At 42.3% G+C, this 25,722-nt stretch overlaps 4 protein-coding genes across 7 annotated transcripts in view; 3 read left to right on the top strand and 1 right to left on the bottom strand.

Moving 5' to 3' along the window:
* Positions 1-579: 579 nt before the first annotated feature.
* Positions 580-7,180, top strand: LOC110985611 (uncharacterized). Of its 2 annotated transcripts, none has more exons than XM_087139461.1 (4): positions 580-754; positions 3,423-3,552; positions 4,148-4,340; positions 4,958-7,180. In XM_087139461.1, exons 2-4 carry the CDS (start codon positions 3,512-3,514, stop codon positions 5,141-5,143), a joined length of 420 nt encoding a protein of 139 aa, XP_086995587.1. In that variant the 5' UTR covers positions 580-754; positions 3,423-3,511; the 3' UTR covers positions 5,144-7,180. The 2 variants fall into 2 exon arrangements, with proteins under 2 accessions (XP_086995587.1, XP_086995586.1); XM_087139460.1 differs by lacking the exon at positions 580-754 and adding an exon at positions 852-2,066.
* Positions 7,181-8,559: 1,379 nt separating this feature from the next.
* On the top strand, positions 8,560-11,551 carry LOC110985587 (beta-1 adrenergic receptor-like). Its single transcript, XM_022246715.2, has one exon. The coding sequence runs from the start codon at positions 8,815-8,817 to the stop codon at positions 9,928-9,930; it is 1,116 nt and encodes a 371-aa protein (XP_022102407.1). The 5' UTR covers positions 8,560-8,814; the 3' UTR covers positions 9,931-11,551.
* A 531-nt stretch (positions 11,552-12,082) lies between these two features.
* Positions 12,083-18,224, top strand: slc25a17 (solute carrier family 25 member 17). Its single transcript, XM_022246704.2, has 9 exons — positions 12,083-12,288; positions 13,308-13,368; positions 13,756-13,822; positions 14,561-14,715; positions 15,397-15,522; positions 15,898-16,046; positions 16,598-16,696; positions 16,986-17,056; positions 17,511-18,224. The coding sequence occupies exons 1-9, from the start codon at positions 12,223-12,225 to the stop codon at positions 17,662-17,664; spliced, it is 948 nt and encodes a 315-aa protein (XP_022102396.2). The 5' UTR covers positions 12,083-12,222; the 3' UTR covers positions 17,665-18,224.
* stk19 (serine/threonine kinase 19) overlaps positions 18,074-25,722 on the bottom strand; it is a 20,243-nt gene continuing 12,594 nt past the window's right edge. The window contains exons 1-8 of one of the 3 annotated variants that reach the window (XM_022246706.2): positions 25,304-25,661; positions 23,026-23,128; positions 22,437-22,588; positions 21,603-21,826; positions 21,247-21,344; positions 20,588-20,646; positions 19,800-19,888; positions 18,074-19,025 (exon numbers count right to left, since the gene is read on the bottom strand). In XM_022246706.2, the coding sequence (XP_022102398.1) occupies positions 18,983-19,025; positions 19,800-19,888; positions 20,588-20,646; positions 21,247-21,344; positions 21,603-21,826; positions 22,437-22,588; positions 23,026-23,119 (759 nt within the window). In that variant the 5' untranslated portion in view covers positions 23,120-23,128; positions 25,304-25,661 and the 3' untranslated portion in view covers positions 18,074-18,982. Of the gene's footprint in view, positions 19,026-19,799; positions 19,889-20,587; positions 20,647-21,246; positions 21,345-21,602; positions 21,827-22,436; positions 22,589-23,025; positions 23,129-25,090; positions 25,203-25,303; positions 25,662-25,722 lie in introns of those variants that run through there. The other 2 variants (XM_087139493.1, XM_022246707.2) reach the window with 2 other exon arrangements.

Here is a 25,722-nt window from a genome sequence, read left to right as displayed (position 1 = left end):
GCGTCTAATTAACCTTGAAGAATGTCACAAAAGGAAAACACTTGTAGTTTTGCGCATGTGCCTGAAAACGTTGCCGTCAGGCTGTACCCCCCCCCCCACCGTCCGGGCTAGTGGCGCCCGTGACAAAACATTAATTTTACAAAACATTTATTGAAAACTGTTTATTACATTTTTATTTACGTTTCCGAACAGAGCTGTTCGGTAGACGGCTGAACATAACTAAGTATAGCCCTACATTCAATCAGAAAATCATGACGATACCTTCATAATGGATCTTCCAGTTAATCAAAAATTGTATTAACTCGCAACTAGTCCCTAGAGAACTGCATGTTCCACATTAAGAGAGAACCTAGTTTCCAGAGAGGGTGTTTCCTTCCGATACAACCGAGGCCGTATCAAAATCCAAACAACCTCAGTTTAAGACACTTGATATCTTCACGTTAATTTAAAAAATTGTATCGGTTTGGGGGGCCTCAGTCCCGTTGTCCCCCCCCCCGGATCCGCCCTTTGATATAGCTGCATTTATGGGTCAAATGAATCGTCGCGCTTTATGATTCCCGGACGTCGTGTATGACTTGCACTTATTGACCCGGCATTAGTACCGCCTCCATGGTAACGGCGGTCAACTGGCAGTAATATTCACAACTGCTGGGGAAACCTCATCAGTGTCGCAGAGAGATGTGCACACCAGCAGCATCATTGGTAGTTTGCTAAAGATGACAAGCTTCAATCGGTGACTGACGTCACCAACCGGGTGAGAAAAGTCATATACCGATGACCCCGACATTAAAAGAAGTATCTACACGCACAACTTTCTTGTCCAGGTTGTTTACAATGTCATGAAAATGTACTGGTATATTCCGATGCTTTTGGAGCCACGCCGGTAAAGTTTGTCTGTTTGGCCGGTGTCACAGTTACAGATCATGAATGCGTTTGATTACGGCCTCAATTTTTTTTATTATGTTCGCCCAGAGCGACGATAAATGGTCTATCTTTGTCATTTTGTTTCAACTTTAATATGCCAATAAGACTATCCTGTAATATCACCTAAAGTCGGGAAGTTCAGTCTCCACGTGATTTTTAGAAGTACTGGGACGCTTTGACAAACAGAAACGCCAGATTTTCTTCGGAACACAAGAAATATCGTCTCGACAGACAAGATTTTTTTAGCAGTGGCTTTTGCCTCTTTAAAAGGATCTTAATACGTTTTTAAACATAATCATACTACTAGATGCCATCTACCCAAAAGGTCGAATAATTTCCACGCGAGCATAAATTTCTATTAGGTTGTCACTCTGCATTTTTTCTCGGAAGGTTAACCTTTTTACCTTTTTTGCCCAACAGTTGAACCGTTACCGGGTTGTAAAATGGGTTGAATTCTTTTCTTTTGTGCGTGGCCAATACAGTACTATGCTGTAGAGTTGAAGGACTTTGCCTTGTGTAGATTTTCAAGTGACCCCTCTTATCAACAACGATAAAGTTATTTTAACAAAGTGCATGCGTACATGTAAGCGTGACAACGCCGCATTAGTGATTTGAGCTTTTTCAACAATACAGTTTGCCTGACCAATGTGTGCGCGCATTTTCTATACAGTAACGTGTGGAGAGTCGTTCTTTCGTGCAAGATGTTCGTAAGGATTATTAGCTGTTGTTAAGTTAAAAACCTCCTGGCACACGAATTCTGCACTATAGCTCTGAAACTGTATACTGACACTGCGACTTCATGTGCAATCAAGTGCACATGATTCGAGCAGTCCTCATACTGTCCTGTATACTCATTCAACATTGTGCTGCACAACCCATGAAACCTGTCTCATTAATTTCCGAGGAATGCAGTCCGCGGGACGAAGAGTGGTTCTTGTTCGGGACTGTCTGTCCTTCGCTGCTGAAGACTCTCTCTCTGCAGTCAGCGGGGTTGGCTGCTGACGCCGAACAAGGAACGGCAAACCTGCGGTTATCAGAATGGCTGTGGAAGGATAGCAAGAGTCAGGCCCTTGCCCAAACTGCTCTGCACTCCAGATTCATCCAGGGAATTAAGTCAGGCCTGCTGGATCCTAGGCATTTCGGTGAACTAGACAAATCCAGGGAAAGCGATCACTGCACAGTATAGAATAGTCCCGTATTGGTAGAGTAATTACGGGGGCGGGGGGCACGGGTTGTACCCTGCAACGAAAGTCCGTTCCCCCCGGAGCTCCTGCCCCCATATCAAATGTTCAAATTTGTGTACAATTATTGAAGGAAAGAAGACACAATTTGTGTAGAAGCCGCAATGCTCTCTCGAAAACAAAATGTCCACGTCCTTTGGTTGCCCCTGGAGAAATTTCTCTCTAGTTACTACCGCCTCGTAAAAACGGAGTATATCTACTAGATGTATTATGAATAAATAACACGACAATTGCCTTTCTTATCATTAGACCGCAATGGCTCTTTATCCCAGTTGACTAAAACGAGGTCACGTGGGTACACTAATAGGCTAGTGCATGAAATTTGCATGGGCGTGAAATAGACACGCGCGCTAAGGCTTCGCACGAGCCACAGAGCCCTGAAAGGTTTAGTCTTATTCGTATTTTGGACAGGGGTAGTTTTATACACATGGACTGGCTCAATTCAGTCGCTCGTGCACATCTCTGCTTCCCTCGGGTAAAGGTGTCCGATTTTTTTTTTTTTTTTGGCCTCGGGACGAAGAATCTTCCTCTGGTCACTGACAGTTCCTCAGGGCGCACAGACCCGAATGAGATCATTAAATGCCAGTACTCATGTATCTACTGTAGCATAGTGCTCCCGACTTTTAAGGCTTTTATCTACCGTCCGGATCTCTTCAAGTGTTAAGTGATCATTTGCCTGGATGATTTACAGAGACAGCAGCGTCTCTCTAGTATGTAAATTTTAGATTAAACAGTCGACAGTTTCTTCCACTTCTACATGCATGGTTTCACGAGTAATTTTTGTAGTTGTAGGAACGATATGTGTCAGGCAAAGACAGCTATTAGGGAGGTATGTTAATGTCTCCATTACGATAATTCATTCTATGGAAGGAGGTATTTTTCGCTCTAATGGGAAACTAAGATGGCTATACATGCATAAGATCTTAAATAAAATTGTCCAAAAATTCGTGGCTTTTGGGAGCTCTAGGTCGTCAAAGTGAATGCACGAATCTATGGGAATGTCTCAGTTAAGTTATTATGAATAGGTGTATTAAATCTGAATTACAGAAGAAGGCGATTGTAAAATGACAAGATTTTTTAGTGCTTGTTCATTCCATTTAGTAAGCTGAGTGCGTTTTACGTGACGAGGGTTTATGGTTTGGGAATGGCACTGGCTTGCTAGGATGGGTGGTTGATTAGTTGCATTCACTGCTCATTTATTTCCCTTTCTCTGATGTGTGTGGGTTTTTTTCGACCTTATGTTTGATCTTTGTACAGGTAGCTTTTTCGTGCAGGATGTTGTTTTCTGTTTCTATGTGGTACAGCATTATAAAATCGCAACGCAGAAAGCGAACGGTGATTCTAAAATGGCTGCAGCACTTCAAGCACAAATAAAAACTTCTGAAAAGTAAGTTTGATTTCGTTGACAAGGGATTGCTGTGGCAACGCCTACTCAAGTTGGCGCTTTCACTAATTACTGCCATTAAACGATGACGATAACGGATTTTCAACTGAATACTGAGACAAACTCAAAGCATTGGCAACATATGAATATGACAAATACATGTACATACCGACCGTGCCCGTAAACGAATTGCCTTTTTGTCAACTGATGTTGACCCGCTAAATGGGTTTTACAAATATCTGGTTGAAATACTACTGGAGATATAATTAGCCTTACTTCAGAAAAAAATAATTCGATTTTTGGGAAAGGCCCCGAAAGTATGTATAGGCCTAAGTACGATTGAACAAGTGTTGGTCGCAGCTAAATAATATATTTTTTCTTTCTTTTCTTTTTGAGAAATTGTTGACTTTGCATATACCTCAACCACATGTACAACCATTTTTTAGAGGAAAATTATCACTTTGGAAAATTACTTAAATTGTTAAATATGAATTCATGAGCTGTTTTTGACAGCAATGTCCCTCGTTTCAAAGATTTAAAGATAATTTTTAAAAATGCTTTTATAATTATGAACGGCTTTTGTTTCGGGAATCATTAGGTACAACCGAGAGCTATTCGAACAATGGCACATTGCCGACCCTGAGGCGGTTTCACTGACGAAAGCCGCAACCGAATACATCAACTTCGGGCGGGAAGTCTCTGAGGAAATGAGCCCAGTGTATCTATTGATCGCCATGCTGCCTTGCGAAAAGCTGTGGGGATGGCTGGCCAACGAGATCCGGTCTCGGATTGTAAGCACATTTAGTTTTCTCCAGGGTTACATGCATTGATCGCCATTTATGTGGAACCATGGAACCGAAAGTTAACGCGCAACTTCTGCAATCGTCCAATGGGAGCCTGCAAATCGTGGCGCGTCCACCTTAGTGACGAAGTCACTTACGAACCGGATAGTGGGGATCAATGTTTACACTACCCTTTCTGGTTCAAAATGACTTCACGCTTTGTTTGCAGTTTATGCAATGTAAAGAAACAAGATGCACACTTCTATTAAGCAACGAGAGTTTGATTTTGAAAACTTGTTATAAATAGCATTTGTGTTTCATAAGAATAAATTAAAGGGCGATGTCATGGTACACTTCAACAAGGAATTATCCTTTTCTAACCACAATGTGAAAACTAAAAAGGCTAAAAACCTTGGAATTATGGTGCTTACGACTGAAGTGAGAGTTGGATGACAGAGATTAACCAACATCTCACAAATCTTTTAACAGAAAAATAACCTGTGTTTCGATGGATTTATATAAACACTGAACTGTACATACTCTAAAGTTTTCTGGGGTTTTTCCCAAAGTTTATTTTCCTTTTAATAGTGAAGAGTTTGTCCTGATTTCTTGTTCGTCTTCTACAGGACGCCACAAATATTTACAGCTTCTGGATTGAGGAGCACCTTATTAGCGTCTCCACGCTCACAAATTTCATTGACGACAATGCTGAGAGATACGACGTAGATCTGGACACGGCCGTGTATGTCTATCAAAAGGCTTTGTCTTTGGAGGTGAATTTTTTTCAGTCGGCAACCCAGGGTACTAGTTAGATATTCTGTGAAAATATCTGAACAGTTCTGTTGCAATGTTCTTGAGAAATTTTGGTGTATAAGATGAATGATCCTTTTTCGGATTTGCCGCCATTGCTTACGGAATCAGTCCAAACTGGGCATGTGCGCCACATATGAGATAACGGTATGTATAATAAAGGAGCAGTGGATTTTATTTTCAGCGCGATAACTATATTTTTGTACAATCATTCGTAAACTGATAAATTGACAATATTTGAGATCTTCCGTAATGCACCGTTTTTCATACTTGTGTAAAAGATTTCCAAATCGTAATCTAAGGGGGATGTGAAAGTAAAATATTATTCTTCAATACTAGCTTTTAGTCAACGCGCGTGACACTGGTGCACCAAGGATATTCGACTGGTAACGCGAACTTGAAAAGACCAGTGGTAGTCTTCGTCGTGCTAGCAGCCGAGATACGCGTCATTGTGTCCACGTAGCCACGCGCGCCTTTATTAAAGGCTACTTCAATAAATATACATGGAGTTGAATTCAGAATATTCTAAATAAAAATAAAATGTATCCTGAAACAGTAAAGACAATTGACCATGACTAGCCTTTACCCAGTTCCGTCTAATTTCAAACGAACGGTTCGTTTACTTTTGTAATTAAACATCATCTTTGCATAGAGCGTTATGCTCTTGCCAGTACCTGGCACGAAGTGCGTGAAAAAATTCCAAATTCGCCTGTCTCTCGTTCATCACAATGCAGAAAACCGTGCTGTAGAGCCTAGCTAGAAGTCACCCTAATCAAAATGGACAGGGATTTAATTAAATATGGGCTGCACGCGCCCTTCTCACTTCGCGATTGAGTTGCAAGTGAGCGTGGGATGGGGTGTTGGTTGAGTAATCAGAAATCAACTAATCCTCTTTGTAAAAGGAAGTGAGTTTGCATAATGTGTTCCAAATTATCTTCTCGTTCAATATTCTGCATCTTAAAGAAGAGGTACTCCTAGTCTTTCAAATGCATTCATAGATAACTCAGACAGTTTAACAGTTCCTATTGGTCGAGAGCCCATCACATGGCAGATCTAAAACGAGTTATGAAAACTAAAAACAAATAATTTTGATCTCGTTCTTACTTTATGACTGAAAAGGTATTTATAAATGGGAATAAATACGAGCTTGTCCGATCCGTTAAACTAACGTTTTAAGACTGGCTTTAGAAAATAGACGCTACTACATTGCCCGAGCCGCTGGCGAGATATTCAACGTCCATTCTCCTGACCTGGACTTTGACGTTTAAGACCGGCCAACAACACTTTTAAATATTGATTTCCTTAATAAAGCACCAGCTAGTTTTGCGCCACATCACTTTATAGTTCAAGTAGCGCCACGCACGCGCAAGTAACCACTCGAGACTGTTTACGACTAACCGCGAGAGGCACATAATATAACATACCATGGTTAGAAGGGCATTGGAAAAAAATAAGTACACTGTAATAAAAATCATTCTACATGTATAAGTTTTCAACTTGTTTCGACTTTCTGTAAGTTCCAGACATGAAATGGGAATAAAATTGGATTGTAAAACCGGCCAAAAGTGGGCCAATGCGTATTACATAGCGTAATTCGACAACCAGAATTAGAAGTCATTACTGCAATGGCACAATGCTCGTGGACAGGTGGTACGCTCGCGTTACATGCCTCTTCAACCAACATGGTGTAGTGATTTGCCAATGGACACGAGCGTCAAGCTGAAGAATGTGCGTGTGAGTGCGGTATTTAAGACGTCATGATATCGGATACGTCTGTACACTGATAAGTTCGATATAGGCAGACAACAAGGCAGTCGGGGGATTTATAAGTGTCTCTACATTTTAATAAGAAAAATAAAATCCACCCAAACAAGGCAGATAGACCTGTACCCCCGGTCCAAAAAAATGAAACGCATGTACATGTATGTTTTTTTCCATTCAGTGAATGATATTGCTATTTTCCTGAGCATAACTACTACTATCCCTGTGTGATGTAAGTTTACTTTCTGTAGAGTTTCAATACACATGTATACACTTAACCTTTTATTTTGAGTTGATTTACTCTAAGAAACAGCTGAATCTGTAAACAGTTTACAAAATCAAATGAACACAGCAATGTTGGGTGTCTTGGGCTGCTGGACTGGTCGAATCCTTCAAGTTGGCATTTTGACCAGATACAGGAGTTGTCTGAACAGGGCAATTCTTGTCCTTTTTGAGCATCGATGACATTGCAGCTTAGAAAATTTTAAAAATCTGAATCTTTTGCGGGCCCGATATGAACTGAAGAGTCACGATAATTTGGAGGCAAGAAGGAAGAATCTCATTTTAAAAGATGTTAGAGACTGTATTCGCAGCGGAGAAACACAGGCTCAGCTGTCAGTCAGTCGCCACTGCGGTAAATAGCCTCAGGGACGTACGTCGATACTTTTGCCAGTTTTAAAGAAGTTGTCCTTACAGTCTAAACACTGGTTCGTTTCAATTTATGTACAGCAAAAAGCTGACGATATTTCCAAAAGCGCCCCAGTCATCACATATTCGTCACACAGCAAGGCCACTGTGTCTCCAAAGACCTATTATGCGTGCTTCCACTTATCATGTCAGTGAGATGATTATAGAGACATTGGAATTGTCCCATGGAAGATAAACGGCTGTTTGCACTCTCACCTATGCACAGACGTTGACTGCCTAAAACCCTAACTTAAGCATGACTTTGGGTTGCTGGCTCAAAAACTATCTCCAAATTTTGGGGGCACATGATGGGTGCTTCAAATAGTTGAGGAGTTCTACTTACATCCTTTTAGAAATGACGACACATGTACTGCTGAACCAGAAATAATCCAGGCTACATTCGGCGGTTGGGGTATTTTTCCCGTAATGGTTGCCCACATTCTTTTACTTCCACTCAAGGACATTTTTGGTTCCCTCACTCCCTTGGCTTCCCCCAGATATGCTTCCGCAGGGGTATATATATATTCGCTGTAAAATATCCACAACTTTTCCAGTGCACTTGGGTATTAAGCAATGATGTGCAATGCCCGGAGCCCATTGGGGTTTAAGAGACAATCTTCAAACAAGCAGTGCGCGTTTTTCTCCAAAGAATTTCTGAGAGTTTTAAATTGCCAAAGAAAAGGGATGTCAAATTTTGGCAAGGTTTACAGGGAAGTCAAGTCCAGGAAGAGGTCTCTGCAAATGACACATGGGCGTCATCGGTTCATGGGTGAAAAACTGATTGCTTCCATAACGAGGGTGTAAGCTACGAATCGAGTTATTTATAATGGCAAGAGAAGCACGAACATAATTTGCACTGTTATTGGACGGATTTTTCTTTCGATGCAAACAAAATTCATGTTTCATCTTAAGCCACTACATTCTTCTATAATCTGTTCGTGCGACCTTAAATATTACAAATGAGATGTTTCGAATGTGGTGAATGTAACAGTCGTCAGTATACGTTGGGTTTAAGACCGTGTTAACATAATTGTAGTGCATACACGGACAACGTTAACATTGATTTTTGCCGATGATGCTTTCATGATTATGTTCAACTGTTACCAAGGTTGACTGTTTTTTCATTGTCGCAATGCTTATCAAACTCCCATATTTCTCTAATCAATAATTCATTCATACTAACATCGTCGTCGTCGCCAGAAATAATTGTTGTACGGTAACAAAAATGGCCGTTTCCGCTAATGTTTCGATGACGCTGGAAGCGAGCGGTGGTCTATCGGCAAGAGTATCAGTTGTCGCCACGGTGTGTGCATCTTTACTCGCTTCGGTCGTGATCGCCGGCAATCTCCTTGTCATTGTCGCCTTTGTCAAGACAGAGAACTTGCGTAGCGTCACTAACAGTTTCCTGGTGTCACTCGCTTGTGCCGACCTGCTTGTCGGAGTTGTGGTCGTACCTTTTTACATCAGCCTAAGCTTTGTCAACCGAGGTGAGTGGTACCTGGGACAGTGGTCTTGTTTTCTTTTTTACGCGATGGACGTCATGGCCTCCACTGCGTCCATTTTGCACTTGTGCGTTGTCACAGCTGATCGCTACATGGCCATCGTTTATCCTCTAACATACCCCGTGAGGATGACCAGAAAGGTGGCTGGTGTGCTCATGCTTTTGGCCTGGGGTCTGTCGCTATGTGTGTCCTTCCCATGGATGTTCTACTGGAAAGCAGTTGTCGAGGAGTCACCCGGATCTGGTGTCAGATGTCCACCGCCTTCCCCGCCGCTTTACAGCCTTGTGTCAATTACTGTTGCGTTTTTTGTCCCAGCTACAGTAATAATCGCTCTTTACGCAAGGATGTGTCAAGTAGCTCGGCAGCATAGCAGGAGTGTTCACAAAGGCAGGATTCAATGCGGGAACGATAGGGGACATCCTCAAGAAGCCATGAGAATACACCTAGGCCGTGCGCAGACTCAGACTGAACTAAACCGGGAGTACAGGGCAGCGAAGACAGTGGGGCTCGTAGTAGGGGCATTCCTGGTTTGCTGGCTGCCTGTCTTTGCGGTCATTCTCGTTAGCTCGTGGTGCGAGGAAGAGTTGAAGGATATCAGGAGCTACATCAACTGGCTGGGTTTTATTAACAGTGCCGTCAACCCGTTTATCTATGCATTTGCCATCTCGCAGTTCAGGGAGGCGTTCAAGAGACTTCTATGCTTCGAGAGACGCAGGAGTGGAGCAAGAAACGGACAGAATTTGAACTTCAGGCCTGGTAACAGGTTCTTTTCGGGACAGGCATCTCCACCTTCGGCTACACCACCAACGGGATACCAACTGAAACACATATACTTTTAAATCAAAAAGTGGCCCAAGTTCAATCAGTTCAAGCTGATTTTTAAACTTTTCTTTGGAAAGGTTCACATTATGCTCGCAATGACTGAACAGCACACCGTGATTTGCTTGCCCGAAGCATGGAGAAATTGCTTCCCCCATGCACGAAGCATGGTGCGCCCGACGGGCAAAAGAATGTAATTTCAGTGCAAACGTGTAATGCAAGCTGACGATTGTGAAAGGTTGGCGATTATCTGAAATGTAGCCTTGGTCTTCTCTGCCTAGTGTATGTCATCGGTGATCCATGGTGCCTCCATCGCAGCATTACCCCCATTGGTTTCACCTTAGACATGAATTATTGTTAGTTGATGTCGGTGGTTACGAATTATAACACGCACAAACAATGTTTGCTACAAAAACAGACGAAGTCACTGTTGTGGGACGGGGAAATGGTTCTGAACTTGGCCCTCAAGCAAACCTGCCGTAAAACATTCTATCACAAAAAGTTTCCATTCCATCCCTTGTGCGAAATGATAGCACCCACCAAAAGGAAATCTGCATTTCGAGGCTAGGTAGGCCTATGAAAAGTGAAAGATGTTAAAAACCGCAAATACTATATGAAATGATATGGTATCTCTGGAAAAATTGCAAGTCGTTATTGGTGACATCAATATTTACGATTTTATGATGTTTCTTTAGAACTATCAAAGATAAGACCCATTGGAGGGGTGAATTTGAACCTACTGATTAAATTATCATAGCACCTTCAATTCATTCTACTGAATCTGGCCTCACTTTTTTTTTCATCGACTCAGCGGCTAGCCCCTATTTTTTTGTTTTTAGAGTTTACCCGGAATCCAGTCCCCCTAATCGAGACTCAGCTCTCCCGGGTTACAGCACAGCCGGTAAATATACAGATGAATCCGATTACACGCTACAACCGTGTTGGCACTGCACCCAAGCACTTTCTACAGCTTGACCCGCGCGTGCATTTGGCGAATAACGACACGTACCGTATTGGTCTGACAGGTATGTAACGTGTGCGTATCACCTGTCCACAGGTTGTGCTACAGCAATAATGGCTAATTCTGGTTGTCGCATTACGCTATGCCCATGAACACTAATTCCCGTCCCATACGAGGTCCACAGACGTCTCACAGCAGATGGCCTCCGAACGTACGTAGGGACCGGTAGCGGGTAATGAATCCAACAGAATCCTGCTACCGAGTGTGAGGAACGAGGCCCACTCAATGCAAAAATCTAGCAGGGGCTGACAGCATATTTTGCCTTTTCTTCTTTATTACTGAAAAAACTTCATCATCAATATTATTGTTCATTTATCTAAACTTTTATACCGTAACTACTGATTTGGAAAAAATTGCCCGGCATAAAATGATCGATGAAAATCATTGCAAAATATTTTACCTGACTGTGATTGAGAGGTGTAGCAAGGATAGGTATTTGTGTTTTATTCTCTTCTCGCTGCAGCGTAATTGGTCTGACAAAAATCTAAATATTTAGTATCCACATTGGCAGAGCTGATCGCGCACGTTCGACCGCAGCTAGCTACCGGTCCCTATATAATAGGGACGGGGACCAGCCCATGCCCGGCCCGATGGCATTACAGTGCAGAGTTACTTCAAGTCATTCAGTGCAAGCGTATCTTCTGCGTTTTTGGCTCGCGCACAAATGATATTTTACCAAGTCGCCCTCGTATTCAGTTCTCGATGTCTCCCAATCATTGCTCCGTCTAAATACCCCTTATAGGGGATGGGCCATTTTAACTCCCCTGGCCTCATGCATATTTTCTGGTAGCCATAACAATCGGATTTTGAAGTTATTTCTTTGATTGTTCCACCAGCCAAATAATACCAGTGAAATCCGATGAACAGCACCTCAAAATGTGTGTGGGTTTAGGGCCGCAGACCTCTCCCCTTTCCCAGTCCACTGTTCCAATTTCCATTCAGCAAGCAACCAGCACTGCCAGAAAATTTAGGATTTTGATCCACCCCCACCCCTCGCCGCAGCTCGAAGAATTTTCGTCGATGATGTCAATCGTTCCTTCGACTTCGCATGTCACCCATAAGGGCAATATTAGTGATCTGACCAAAACTTTCCGTCGCACTTAGCGCGCTGACGTCACGCTTGGAGATGCACGTTTTGCGCGATGCGAATTGTAGAGGGCGCTCACACAACACGGGTTTAGATCGCACGTCTAGCGTTGAACAGAAATGACTAGTCTAAAGACTCTAGAAAACACTTTACGAAGTTAATTGACCACCAGAAGCCGTCATATGAAACCTCAAAGGATGAGAGATGTCAGGTGCTCAAGCCTCCCTGTTTTCCTACCAGACTCTGGTACATGCCATAGCTGGAGCTGCTGTGAGTATTTTCAAGCACCCTTTTGCCAGTGTAGTGTTGGCATGCACCTGGCATGCCCGACAAATTAAGTCGGAGGGTTAAAACATGTTTTCTCTGAATTTTATCTGTTCAAATAAATATGTAACATGCTATGTGAAAATGAGTCTTAAGTCGCCTGGGCCACTTTTTGCGTTTTCATTTGTATTAGAAAGAGCAAATTGAGTTTTTTGTTTTGATGTTTGGCATCCTGATGAAAGTGGATACTCTATGGTGACAAATGCTGTCAGTTCCTATTGATTTCACTGTGCAAAATTATTCTAAAACACTTTTTACTTCGAAGTAGCTCTGGCGACTTAAGACTCATTTTCGCAGAGTGGGTCACATAGTGACATACGGAAGCATCCAAATCAAACGCAGTGCCATTTGTCTTCAGAGCTCAACTGTAACAAGCTTAAAATGTATTGAATTCTTTCCACCAAAAACCCATCAACTGCCAACTGGGGCTGAAAGAATGTGACCAAATCTGGACATGTGAGAGGGGAAGGATGGAGTGGTGGAGGGGAAACAAGGATAGGCATTGTTCCACCTTTTTCAGTGAGAGGTTGAACAGTGACTGAATGCGCCTCACATACATGTGGGGTTTTAGGGTTTTTTAAGCTTAACAAAATAGTTTGACCTGTTTGAGGCCGTTCTTGTCCTGTTTCATTTCAACCTTCTCTCTATCTATCACATGGCCTTTCTGATCATGTGGCCTACATACTGTAGCCATTGTGATGATTGTGAGGTTAATTTGCTAAGCACTTGCACATGCAATGGATCTCCTCAGCCATGTCAGCACAGTCTTGAATCTTGTGCAGAATTATTGTGCTCTATCCTCTGTTGATTTGCCTTTGAATGAAGACATCCATTCATTGGATTATCGACTCAGGAGGGAGTACAATAAATTTGCAAGAGTAAAGATTGCGATGGACAGATCTTAATGTACCGTGCTTCAAGTTCAAACTCCTCAATTTTGCATTTGTATCTGTTTTGAATTCCAGGGTTCTATTGCAGCAATGACACTGTTCTATCCTCTAGAAACGGCAAGAACAAGACTACAAAGTGAGCAATTTATTCTACTGAACTGCCTCACCAACATCCCCCAACCTCCCCAAAAATAAAATCACTTTCACCCCTTTTCTAGAGACATTTTCCACTGAAGCCTTTCGACAGTTAAAAAAGTACAAAAAGTTGCATTTTGGTGGAGGAAATAGCGGCTGAACAATTTTCAAAGTGGGGGGGCATTTGTGAGACCTTTCAAAAGTGGAGGGTTGGGAATATGGGAATGTTGGGGATGCTTCTGATCACATCTTGATGAACGAAGAGTTCAATGCAAACATCAAGAATTCTTTATGCTTGCAGCATTCGTTATTTTGCCTACCTATAATTTACGTAAAACTTGACGGAATGCAGCTTTTATTGGTATGGCTTTGTTTCGTTTCTTTCTAGTCGATGATAAGCGAGAGGCCAGATACACTCCTCACATTATTGCAGAAATTGTCAGGGAAGAAGGAGTGTAAGTATACATTCAGAGGTGTTACACGGCCAAAATGGTTTCTACTGAGTAGTGTCTGCAAGCATTGGACAAACGATTATTCCTCTCGGAATCCACTCTCGAAGGGATTCACAAAGCACTGTCTCACAATAAGAAGTTTGAGACCAATTTTTGTCTTAGCAGTTGCCGCACACACTATAACACATATGGAAGACTCGTTGAAGAGGTGTTTACAGCCAAAATGCCAATTTACAGCACAGAAACTTAGGGTTAAGGATTGAGGAGGGGCCCAACAGGTTGTTGTAGTTATCTGAAACACTTCTTCGACCATCATCTAGGCTTGAGGCTTGGGGGTTTGAGTCTGTCTGGTGTAGTGTTATTTGAGTACTGCTACATTTCTTAGATCTTCCAGGAGCTTGTAAAATTAATTTACACGGGGTATAGTGTTTGGCTTTATCAGAGATAGTGACCTCCCCCTATTTGGTATACCAGGCAAGATATGGGACGGAGGGGTACCCCCTTACCTGTCCAATCCCTATACAAGCTCTAGACTATTGTTACCTAACACATCCCCCCAGAAGTCTGTAAAGAATTCCTGAGATTCCGATCAAATAATGACCAACACAAAGGCGGGGGGGGGGTTTCTCTCCGTCCCATATCTTGCTTCAAATGCTATTAGACGTGGTAGAATGGAGGTATGAGCCCTTGTAGCACAAGCACACTTTGGTATTTAACAGGACCAGCTGTTTGCCACTGCAGGTTTTCCCTTTACCGAGGATGGTTCCCTGTCATCAGTAGCCTGTGCTGCTCCAACTTTGTCTACTTCTACGCCTTCAACGGTCTCAAAGCAGCGTGTTTGGATCACATGAAGGGCACTGTTGCCATCAAGGAACTCCTTATTGGTGTTGTAGCTGGTGAGTCCTCCTGTGAGTTTTGTGCAGTGCCCAATCTGTAGCAAGCCTTAAATTATTTCCACATCATGGATGAGGTTGAGACTGAAAGGTCTATCACTGCTTAAATCACCAACATATTTGGATCACATGTGGTTCAAGGACACTGTTGCCATCAACGAGTTTTCAGTTGGCCCCCCAGCTTAAAGGGCGTTTGTACTCAGCATCATATGTTGCCAATAAAAATACTTGGTGAAACCCAATTCAAAGTATTTCAAGTCAAAACTCAAATTGTTCTTGTTGATTCAGACCACTGTTTGTGGTCCACTGATTCATCAGGTCCTCAACAAGTCTTGAAACACCGATATATGTTTAGAAGTAATCTCAGCAAGCTTTGTACTGTTGATCCCCTTTAACAGTCAACAAGACTGTCCACTTCTCATACATCTTGTAGTTGAATTATTTTTAACACATTTGAAGGTAAACCCTACAGTCATGTAGGGACTGAGGAACACAATCTACATTTTTACCAGGAAGGAAATTAATCGGAAGATAGGTGATTCGACCTTTGGGGCATTCTGACCTTCTTAATGAACCCCATGCTCAAGTATATCCCCTCTGAGGTGTTGAAGAGGTTGGGTACTTGTACTCAGAGTAGATAATTTTTACTAATAATATTGATCTTGTGACCATCACACTCTACAGGAGTCATCAATGTGCTGGTCACAACACCCATGTGGGTGGTTAACATGAGGTTGAAACTTCAAGGCGCTAACTTCCAGACGGAGCAGAAACAGAAGAGTAAGCATCCACACTACTCCGGAATCTTTGGTAAGTCTCACAACACACATATACATTTAATTGGTCAGCTTGGAGGATAGGGCTAGGTCATCACCCAGGCATGACAAATATTGAGAATCAGGTTGGCAAAGACTGTTTATTTGCTGTAGGGTTGCAGGTACATGTACATCATGGATCTCTTCAGAAGAGGTGTGGTTCGGATATGAACTGGAAAATATTAACTCCACGTTTCAGCCAGGATGCTCTGGCTGTCCTCAGGAGAGCGTGACTGTTTACATTTCATGAACCATAATCAGGGACAGTCCTTCAACCTAAACACTATTGCAATTAATTTATTGTTGATTTTGGTTATCTTCCACACTAAAAGCCACTGATTGAATTTTGTTTGGTTTTACTGTTTTGCAGATGCTTTTCGGACTATCATCCAAGATGAAGGCTTGGCAGCAATGTGGAATGGCATGTCATCCTCCCTCCTCTTGGTCCTCAATCCTGCCATCCACTTCATGGTCTATGAAGCGTTTAAGAGGTTCATCAGCCAATACACAGGAAACCAGGTCAGTGCTTGGTCATAATCCAGGCCCAAATTCACATTATGAATCAGCACATGATTTGTTGCAAATACAGAACCTTAACGTCCGTTTCGCAGAAACCATGAGTACAGTGGTGTTGTAATCTGTAATGCCAGTTGGTCCAAGGTGTTACTTCAACATTCAAAATATCATGTCGAGGACGTACATGTGTGAGCAAGTTGTAGGTGTGAAGTCCTTTTAAGGAGCATGGTGTAAATCTAGCTACCTGTTGAAAAGTTCCATGAATTTTTCCCCCAATGGTGTTACAAACTTGTCTGATTTTCAAGATCGATCCAAAGCAGTCCCCCATCCATGTGTACAGGACCCAAGTTCCTGTTTTCCCTTCCTTCAGATATATGCTACAAGTTCCTTCCATGCGAACAAATGCAACAACAATCTGTGGAAAGCTGCTCTGCTTAAATGCAAGGGACATTTTTGTACAATGCACATCTGGTTGGCTCAGTAATTAGTTTCTTGCATCTGTTTGCCTTCTGAATCTTTGACGAGAAAATGCTTGCGATTTTCTTCTTCCGTAGGAGCATTCATCCGTGGTTTACTTCGTCTTAGGTGCTGTTTCCAAGGTCATTGCAACTCTGCTCACCTACCCACTTCAACTTGTGCAGGCAAAACAAAGGGTGTGTAAGGGAAAGTTGTCAGGGGCATATCAGGGCTTGAAATCCTGGGAATTGCCAAATGGGGATTTTTCCGGAAATGTTTTTCCACTTTTCTTTTTCATCCCTAAAGAATCCCCTCCAAAGGAAGGTGCTAGTTCTGCTTTGAAATTGTTGGCTTTTTCAATTCCCAAAATGTAGTTTTTGTTACATATCAGGAGGGCGGGGGGATACCACCCCTTCTCCCAGTTTGACTGGTATTAATGACTGGCCGTGAATCTAATACTTGACTTTGATTTGGTTGTTTTTTTAGTATGACAAAGAGGAATCGGAATCTCACAGGAAGTTGAAGTCCATGTGGTCTGTGCTCAGTTATATTGTCAGGTAAGTTATCAGATTTCAAGCAAATTTCAAACATGCTACAACATAAAAGTAACGAAAAAAACAGCTATTTCAGAGGAATTGAAGCATTACATGGATGGGACATCATACAGTATACTGCCTATTTGATTGATTGCTTGCTAAAACACAGAAGGCTGTTTTCACCCACAACTGTGGTATGCTAAACTCCAGGCATGTGTGGTGGATAAGTACTTGACTGAGACCCCAGGATATTCCAGTTGGGAGAGGAGGAAGAGGGCTGGCCAGTCACTTGCTTTTGGGCATGTGATTAGTAAGGGGTATTGCAGCATACCTGTGTACAAAAATTGTTTATTTCTATGGAGTGAATTTTTATGTGTGGCCTTTGACAGAAGTGTCAAGTTTCTTTTGCTGTCCAGTGTATATACATGTCCTTGGTGGAGAATTAATGCCATTATCATTACTTCATTTAATACAGGAATCAAGGACCTCTTGGTCTCTACAAGGGCTTGGAAGCGAAACTACTGCAGACTGTCCTGACCGCTGCCATGATGTTTGCCATCTATGAGAAAATTGCAGCCGTCATCTTTCAATTAATGAAAGCAGAGAAATCGGATGAAAAGAGCCCATAGGTTTCCATCAATCTAAAAGTAGGTTCGATATGTCGGTCTTTCGCCCCTTTGTGCAAAAACCGTCTGGCCTTTGTAATGACAGCTACATCCATAGTTTTAATTTACCGGCATCTGTATTGAATTTTCTCAAACAAAATAAATCATGAGCTTTCATCAGGCCTCATTGTTTTGGAGGGGGGGTGTTTTGCTTCTTTAATGCCCCAGCACAGATTTACAAACTCTGTGGATGATGTGGCCAGTAGTTGAGATGAAAGAGTTGTATTCTTGTTCAGACTACCTAAAATGGTTCCATTTGTTGCTGCTGAGAAGGCCGAGAAATCCAGGGTTGAATTAAACTATTAGGCATAACAACGAAAGCACAATATGGACAGTGAAGAGTTTGGTTTAAAGATTGTAAAGCAGACCACTGTTCCTTGTTTCAATTTCCATTGCAAAGAGATATTTTAATATGGCAATCTTGTGAACTTTGAGTTCACATTTTATATACTGAACAATATAATGAGTGTCCTTGGTTTTTGTAACAGCATGAATGATTAAAGAATCATGTCCATTGAATGAAATATTACGCTCAAAATATTTCTTGAATTTGAAATTAAAATTATACAGAATACATTTACATTAGTGTCAAGACATTAACCAAGGGAATTTGACAAACAGGAGACGTGACTCAGCCTTTCAAATTTACAAGGCCCGAGTCACACAGCACATTTGCAATGCGTCATAAAGGCTACTATAAACATTTCAATTACATGTACGTGTTCACAGTACTGGTTGATGAGTGTTGTAATTATGCTGCCACAGATTTCAGCTTTCATGCATCTGTCTTTGGCTTCTCTTCAAGTCAGTCACCAACACAAGAGCATACATGTGACACTACATAAAGGGTTTGCATAGCTACCATTTTGCAGTCCAGGGCTTTTTTCCACAGAGTATGCACAAAAGTGGTATCCCTATGGAACAAAAGAAGTGCCCTGCAAGATGGCCACCATGCAAAGCCTCTGTACCAAACCAGCTGTATCACAAGTGCAAGCAGCACATAGGTTCACTCTTTGTACCAATCTAAAGAATACTCAACATTTCATATAATTTTGTATATAAATAGTACTCTGTATCTACAAAAATAGTACAAAGGAATTGAACAGAACTAAGTTTCCTGTGAATTTTAATTTAGGACCAGAAATTGTAAAGGGCGCTAAACTTCCAAATCAACACCAACCAAGAATATCTTAAGTGTACACTGGAAAGCAAAGTACTGACACTTTATGGAGACCTGATGGAGGTCGTTATCAGACCTGATTGAACAAGTTCTGAAGCTTAATCACTCATCAAGTCGTAACATTGTCCCAGAGGTTGTTTCTTGCCTGAAATCAGAAAGCATAAAAATGCTGTCAAAATGCTGGCAAAACCTCTTGTGCACTTCCTACTGGTCGACTTTACATAACGCCACTACTTCATTTTCCATCATTTGCAATGAAAGGTTATAAAACATTCGTTAACCACTTGCTGCTGGGGGACCCGTTTTCGAGCACATAGGCTTTATACACGAAGCCGAGGAGCCCGAAACCGGGATAAAAGAGCTGGGCCCTTGTAATAAAAGACCATACTCGTAACAAAAGACCAGGCTGCTGGGCATTATCAACATTTTTTCACCCTCAATAGTGGAGATAATCCAGCCTTGTTTTGAAACAGTATACCATGGTTTGGGGGATTTAGCGCGAGCGGATTACCAGCGGGGACAAAAGTGCTCCACCACCACAGAGATGAGCCACACAGTACCGCTGCACGCTAATCTGGTCCCTATTGAAAAGAGGTCAGCAGCGCACTGTGCCAGTTTCGTGAACAAAAGAAAATTATGTAACACCGCAAAATCTGGGCTCTTTTTAAAAGGCGGCAGGCTTGGCTGAAATACTCCAGCGTCAATAGATGTTGTCTTTCAGATAAGAGTAGAACCCCGACAATCCTTCATGTGGGTGTAAGTGTCCAGTAAATGAAGATATGAATTTTTAAAGAATTTTGAAAAAAAAAAAAATGATAATTATCCATCCCAGGATCATCAACATTGATAACTGCCATCGCTGCGAAGTGGTTAATTCCTCAACATCAAAATAATTCCATTTATTTTTTAATTAACGTACCTTGTCACTAGTTCTGCACCTATGATGTCGTGTATGTGATACCGAATTCCTAATTTCTTCACTGATGCCAGTTTTCTCTCTTCCAGTTCCTGGGAACAAAAGAGATCACAAAATTTGCGGCACGTTCAATCAATTCAGAAAAATACCACATAGCTTGGAAGCTGTAACAACCTAGACAACATTCATTGGAATCAGCCCAAATCTTACTCAGTCGTACTGGAAAGTAATGCCAATATCTTCACAAATGAGTTGACTTCAAAGGAGGTATCAACCCCAAGTTAGTCACTCATTGCATCCACTTTTCTGGAATTGAGTCCCGAGCATGCCTGTTGCACCCACCCTGTGGAAGTTGACATGGCAATATCATTGCAATTGACTTTAAGCTGCATTTATTTGTTTGCCAGGTATTTTGCTTTACTTTATCACTCTTAGAAATTAAAGGCAGTGTTCTAAACTTGCAAAATCAACAGAGGTTACGCACCACAGCCTTCTTCCTGGTCAGTGTTTTTAGTTCCATAGGGATACACTTGAGTAGACCATTTGTGGATGTCCCTCACAACAAAAGCACTTACTGGGAAGATGGCTGCCGTGCATAACCTCTATTGCCAGATGTGACAGAGACACACAAAAAATTGGACCCCAGATTTATAGAATGACTTAAACGGTTATAACATGCCAACTGACACTTAACAAGGGAGGGACACTTCATTTGGTGTCTTTCTGCAATACCACCGGTGAAAAACAGAAATGTTTACAACTGAGTTCGTGCTGGGAATACAAGTACCCACCTGCTGCAAAATCTTCTGGTATTTGCACTTCCTTATCGAACGTAACAGAGCATCCCTTCCTGAAACAGAGACAAAAAAATATTGGCCAGGACTGCAAGGTGAAATAGTCCAGCATCTAGTGAAAAGTAATAACTCCTTTCAAGGTTTTTGGCATGAATAACCCTAAAAACAAAATCCACCCTTGCTCGTCGCTTTGGTGAGCGCTTTGAATAATTGGCTTGGGAAAAAATCACAGAGGCGGGACTACAAGGTGAGCAAATGCCTTTCCCCCAGTTAAGGCCGAGGCAACGTGCTACCCACACTGGACATTTATATTTTGCACAGCTGCCAGCATGATGCTCCTGCCAGTACCACGGCACTTGAATGCAAGGTAGGTAATAATATGCATACTCATAGTTGGATATTTTCTTTACATCCATAAAACAAATGAATCTTGTCTTGCACTGAAGTACAAATATCTTTCGAGAGCTCGCGTAAATTTCAACCAGCTCATGGGATACAAGTTTCACAAGAACAATCTTCAGGAAGACTCATATTTTGATAGAGAGGTTGCTGTGTTGACTATCCCATGGCCAGCGCCCTCCAGTTTGCCAGCTCAAATGAACTAAAAATTCAATGTACATGTAAAGTGGTTCAAGGATGAATGGTTCAGTGCTGACCTTTATTGAAACACTTCATGAAAATGCCAGCACCTGGAATGGCAATCCACCAGCTGCCCACATCTCTGACATTGAGCACGCCCCCATGGAGCAATTGCCTGCAATGACAAGGAATCCACGGGGAATGGTTCGAGTGATGCAAAATTTAACAGAAACAGGTTCTCGTTAAGTCAAACTGCAAAAACTCAAAATTATGTTTAACTTGAAGGAATTCCTAATTCCCGTTGAAAGAATATGATTTTTATGCAACTGAATACCCCATAACTCGAAACTCTATAAGCGGTATCTCTGAAATGGAACCTGGTGGCCTTAATGCCCTCAGTCCAGACCGTGAAGCAAACCAGCTCAACTCTTACGTGATCTCCTCATCCTTGAAACCAAGATCTGACATTGTCTTCCTGTCCAGGCTGACGTCTGACGTCTTCTCCAGGACCGTGTCCAGGAAGCGATCCTTGGCAGAACTGTCAGGCACAGTCCTCCTGACATGCTCGCGGTAGTCATCAGTAAAGACGATAGCAAAAGTGTCTGATTCCTTACCCAAGCGAAAGAGCTTGATCTCTTTTTTCTCTCTCAAGTCATTCTGAAATAGAACATTACATGTAACATTTGTATCAAATGAATTTGAGAAAAAGAGCACATGAATAAAAAACATACACTTCACTCCCCATTTTGCGCCATATGACAAAGCACACACAAACTCCTCGAAACAACCCCATCTCTAAAATGGAAGTCTTTCAGAGACTGGAGGAATCAAGCCACTATCTACTAATGTCACTACCCAAAGCACATCATCCTTATTACCCCCTACTCCTTGGGCCAATAACCCATTCTGTCTACCTACTTCTCATATGCATGTGTTCTTAGTTGATTTTTTGGTTTCTTACATTTTTTTTCTGTAATGACAGGGGCTAAGAAAGCATTTCAACATGGGAGAATGACATGTCGTTTAACCCTAATCTTCCCCAACCACACAGAATTAAACAGTAGTAAAGTGTTTAATTCTGTGGGGATAGGTCTGGTAGGCCCATAACAGCTGGCTTTTGCATTGGGTTTGGCATACCTCAGAAAAAGTCCAACAGCCTCTGTGCACAAAGTCCCATATGGGTGTTTAACTTTGTGTGAATGGGGAAAGTTAGGGCCAGCAACCCTTGGGAGGTTAAGGTCATCGAAAGTGCTGGCCAGTATCTTACTATGTGCTTGTCAGCTGTCGTTTTGCACTTGACGATGCTGTACACCTGCTGCTTGAAAACGATTGGGGGAATGCGGTTCTCAAACACCTCAACGTTGACCAAGGAACGCAAGTACAGCAGAGCTGCTTTAGTATCACTTGGAACCTCTGATGCTAAAAGAAAACAGAAATTAGATCCATGTAACTAGTTTGTCCACTTTGCTAAATGAGCATTAACTAGAGAGCAAGATTTGAAACATGCAGATCAGTAACAACATGTAACATATGCAATACACAAATGTACAGAGTGTTGTAAAGCAAGGGTTGAAACAGCGGGCATATGGGTAATTCCAGAATTAAGGGGTCCAGAAGTGTGACATTTTTGCATTTCTGTTTCATCTGACCTTTGTTTTATATTTGACATGGAAATATCACCGGAACTGATTTCAAACTATTACTATTTGTTTGGCAGGTAATTTGCATTAATTCATCACTCTTGGAAATTAGAAAATGTGTTCTGAACTTACAAAATCGTATGTAAGATGTGACAGGGACATAAAAAATGGACCCCTAATTGCTGGAATTACCCAATTTCTTACAATCTTGCTCACCAGAAATACTCGAGTCCTCCCACTTGTGAGAGGTCCTTGTGACTCTGAACTTTCTCCTGCTATTAAATGCGTCTGGCACCCGGGACCTCTTCATTGCCTTCAGCTGATAAAAAACAAATGTCAAGTTAGCAGTCTGGTGAAGACAAGCCGGATGAAGGCATATTACAGACTTTTTAAGGCATGTTTAAAAAGGGGACACTGAAAGAAAATGAATAGGTTGTGTACGTGTTCGGCATAATTGCCTGATAGCTCAGGGCAACATGCACAACTGGTCGATCCTGTATGTATAAAATCTCCAACTTCATGTTTTTGAAACAATCTTTCACAACTGTGAATTAGAAAGAAAATCAATTAGCTGACAGCAGAATTATCAACGAACCGTGCAAAGATCCAGTCCACCGATCTGAGTGCTGATCTTGCAAAGATCGAGCAACCGTACACACGTTGTAGCGACTGATCATGCCTAACATGTTCACAAATGTTTACTACATGTTTACTACATTTCAAACTGGGAGGCACCAAGGGGCACATAACTGCTGCAGGGCAAATGCCCACTTCCCCCCCCCCATGCCCATAGTTACAGGTGCATGTACTCTCACGGTACATCAATAGTATTCATTTGGATATGGAAGGCCACTATTGCCAGCTACATGTATGTCCAATTTAAGAGGCAAATCATAGAATCCTAGTTACATGTACTTGGGCTACACCAGTGGCACTCAGCACTAAGCACTGACCAAACTGGCAGAAAATGTTAAATGAAGGAAGACTGATCGTTAACAGCCAGAAAACTACAGCATAACAGTACATGTACACATACATCCAGAATAGACTTTGCTTGCGTAACAGTGTTTATGTTCAGCTCGATGGACCGAATGGCATGATCGCTCAATCGCTCTGCACGATTGCTTAATCGCTCTGCACAATTGGTCGATTCTGCATTAAGTCTCCTATTTTACTTCCCTCTTTGGTGAACCTATGGCATATGGCTGGCTGTCCGCCTAATGTTAAAGTCTTTGCTTGTGGGTTTATGGGTAATAGTATGTCACATGTGCTAGATGAGTGGGATGATGGGTGGGGTGAGAGGAGATAGACGGGATGAGGGAACAGAGTAAGATATTGATTGAATGATGAAATTATAAAGACAGGATGGTGGAAGAGTAAGAGATGGATTAACATGATGGTGGGGGATGGAATATGGATGGAATTAAGGGATAGGGTGGAGTAGAAGATGGATGGGATAATTGAATGGGGTGGAATAGGCAATGGATGGGGTGAGAGGACAGAGTAAGAGACCGATGGGATGATGAAGGAATGGGAGGCGAAAAAGTCTATAGATTGGATAATGGGATGGGGCAGGTGGGAAATCGATGGGAAGGGGATAGAGAAACAGAAGGATGCAAATGAGATGGGGCAGAGTAGGAGATGGATGGGATGAAAGGATGAGGAGATGGATGGAAGATGGGATGGGGGTGAAGAAGGAAATGGATGGGATTGGGAGGTGGAGTAGGAAATGGGTGGGATGGGGCAGAGAAAGAAATGGATTAGGGTGATGGTATGGGGTCAGAGTAGGTGTTGGGTGGGATGTAGGGGTGATCAAGAGATAAGTGGGATGATGTAGGCATGGGTGCAGAGAAGAGATGGATTGGATCCGGATGGACAGCAGAGTAATAGATGGATAACAATGGGATGATGGAATGGGGAAAGTGGAGGAAATGGACGGGATGATGGCATGGGGGTGGAGCAGGAGGATGGGATGATGGTATAGGGAATTAGGGTTGGAGTAGCAGCTGAGATGAATGGGATGGGATGGGGAAAACCTTTAAAAAAAATCACCCTTTTTGTTTGAACATGTCGAAACAATCTTTAACAGTCGGAACTATGCTTTCATAGAAACAAAAGATGTACAGTAGGCCCAAATAACATTAGACTGATCGTGGACATGGTGGAACTATGTTACAAATCATGATGCAGTGAGATGGACTGATTATGGAAAGATCGAGCGATGACGTGACATGATGGTGCATATCACCCGATCACTCCCCAAAAATCAATGCAGGCTTACATGTAGGTCCCCTACATCATTGTACATGTATGATGTAGGCCCCACCATGCATTGTGTTCATGGTGTTTGAGTGTCCGGAAATCGGCCCCCAGACTGACACTGTCATGACCACAGTGGCACTGTGACATGAGGTCAGTGCATGGTTAGTGACAGAGTCTTCCTGGCGTTTCCAACAGAGCCAAGGCCTCAATCCTCGAAGAATGCATGACTTACGACTGCACTGCTGATGGTTGAATGGTTGGAAGTGTAAAAACTCCACAAGAAGTCTTCCTCTGCGTACGGCCCCAAAAGTGTAATGCGCTAGGTTCTAGCGTTCTAGGCCTACGTACGTACGTACACGTTCATTCATGGCGCTCTTCTCGATATACCCGGCAAGATATGGGACCAAAAAAACTTGAGTGGTATGTGTGTAGACTACATACACGGCTACACGAATTGGACTGAAGAAGCGCCCTCAAGCGCGTGTGTAAGTTAATGATCCGAACGTCTACCAGTGATCCCTAGCCCTATCGTTACACGTAGCATAATGAGAAACGTCTACACGTGCACATGCACATGAACACGGTAAAGAAAATTCTACACGCATCTACGCTGTACAAGAAAAGTCTACACGCATCTACCCTGTACAACAA

Source organism: Acanthaster planci, linkage group LG07, assembly GCF_054643075.1.
Source record: "Acanthaster planci isolate LZ-2023a linkage group LG07, COTS_SCS, whole genome shotgun sequence".
Lineage (NCBI taxonomy): Eukaryota > Metazoa > Echinodermata > Asteroidea > Valvatida > Acanthasteridae > Acanthaster > Acanthaster planci.
Note: the sequence above shows the minus strand (reverse complement) of the source record. Positions and strands in the feature narration are given on the sequence as shown.

What these genes read in the sequence shown, in the direction of transcription:
- LOC110985611 (XM_087139460.1), top strand. Translation starts at nt 1,724, where the DNA reads ATGTGCAATCAAGTGCACATGATTCGAGCAGTCCTCATACTGTCCTGT. An exon ending in GCTGGATCCTAGGCATTTCG is followed by an intron (nt 2,067 to 3,422) that starts GTGAACTAGACA and finishes ATCTTTGTACAG; the next exon opens with GTAGCTTTTTCGTGCAGGAT. An exon ending in CAAATAAAAACTTCTGAAAA is followed by an intron (nt 3,553 to 4,147) that starts GTAAGTTTGATT and finishes GGGAATCATTAG; the next exon opens with GTACAACCGAGAGCTATTCG.
- LOC110985587 (XM_022246715.2), top strand. Translation starts at nt 8,815, where the DNA reads ATGGCCGTTTCCGCTAATGTTTCGATGACGCTGGAAGCGAGCGGTGGT.
- slc25a17 (XM_022246704.2), top strand. Translation starts at nt 12,223, where the DNA reads ATGTCAGGTGCTCAAGCCTCCCTGTTTTCCTACCAGACTCTGGTACAT. An exon ending in CCTTATTGGTGTTGTAGCTG is followed by an intron (nt 14,716 to 15,396) that starts GTGAGTCCTCCT and finishes CACACTCTACAG; the next exon opens with GAGTCATCAATGTGCTGGTC. An exon ending in ACACTACTCCGGAATCTTTG is followed by an intron (nt 15,523 to 15,897) that starts GTAAGTCTCACA and finishes ACTGTTTTGCAG; the next exon opens with ATGCTTTTCGGACTATCATC.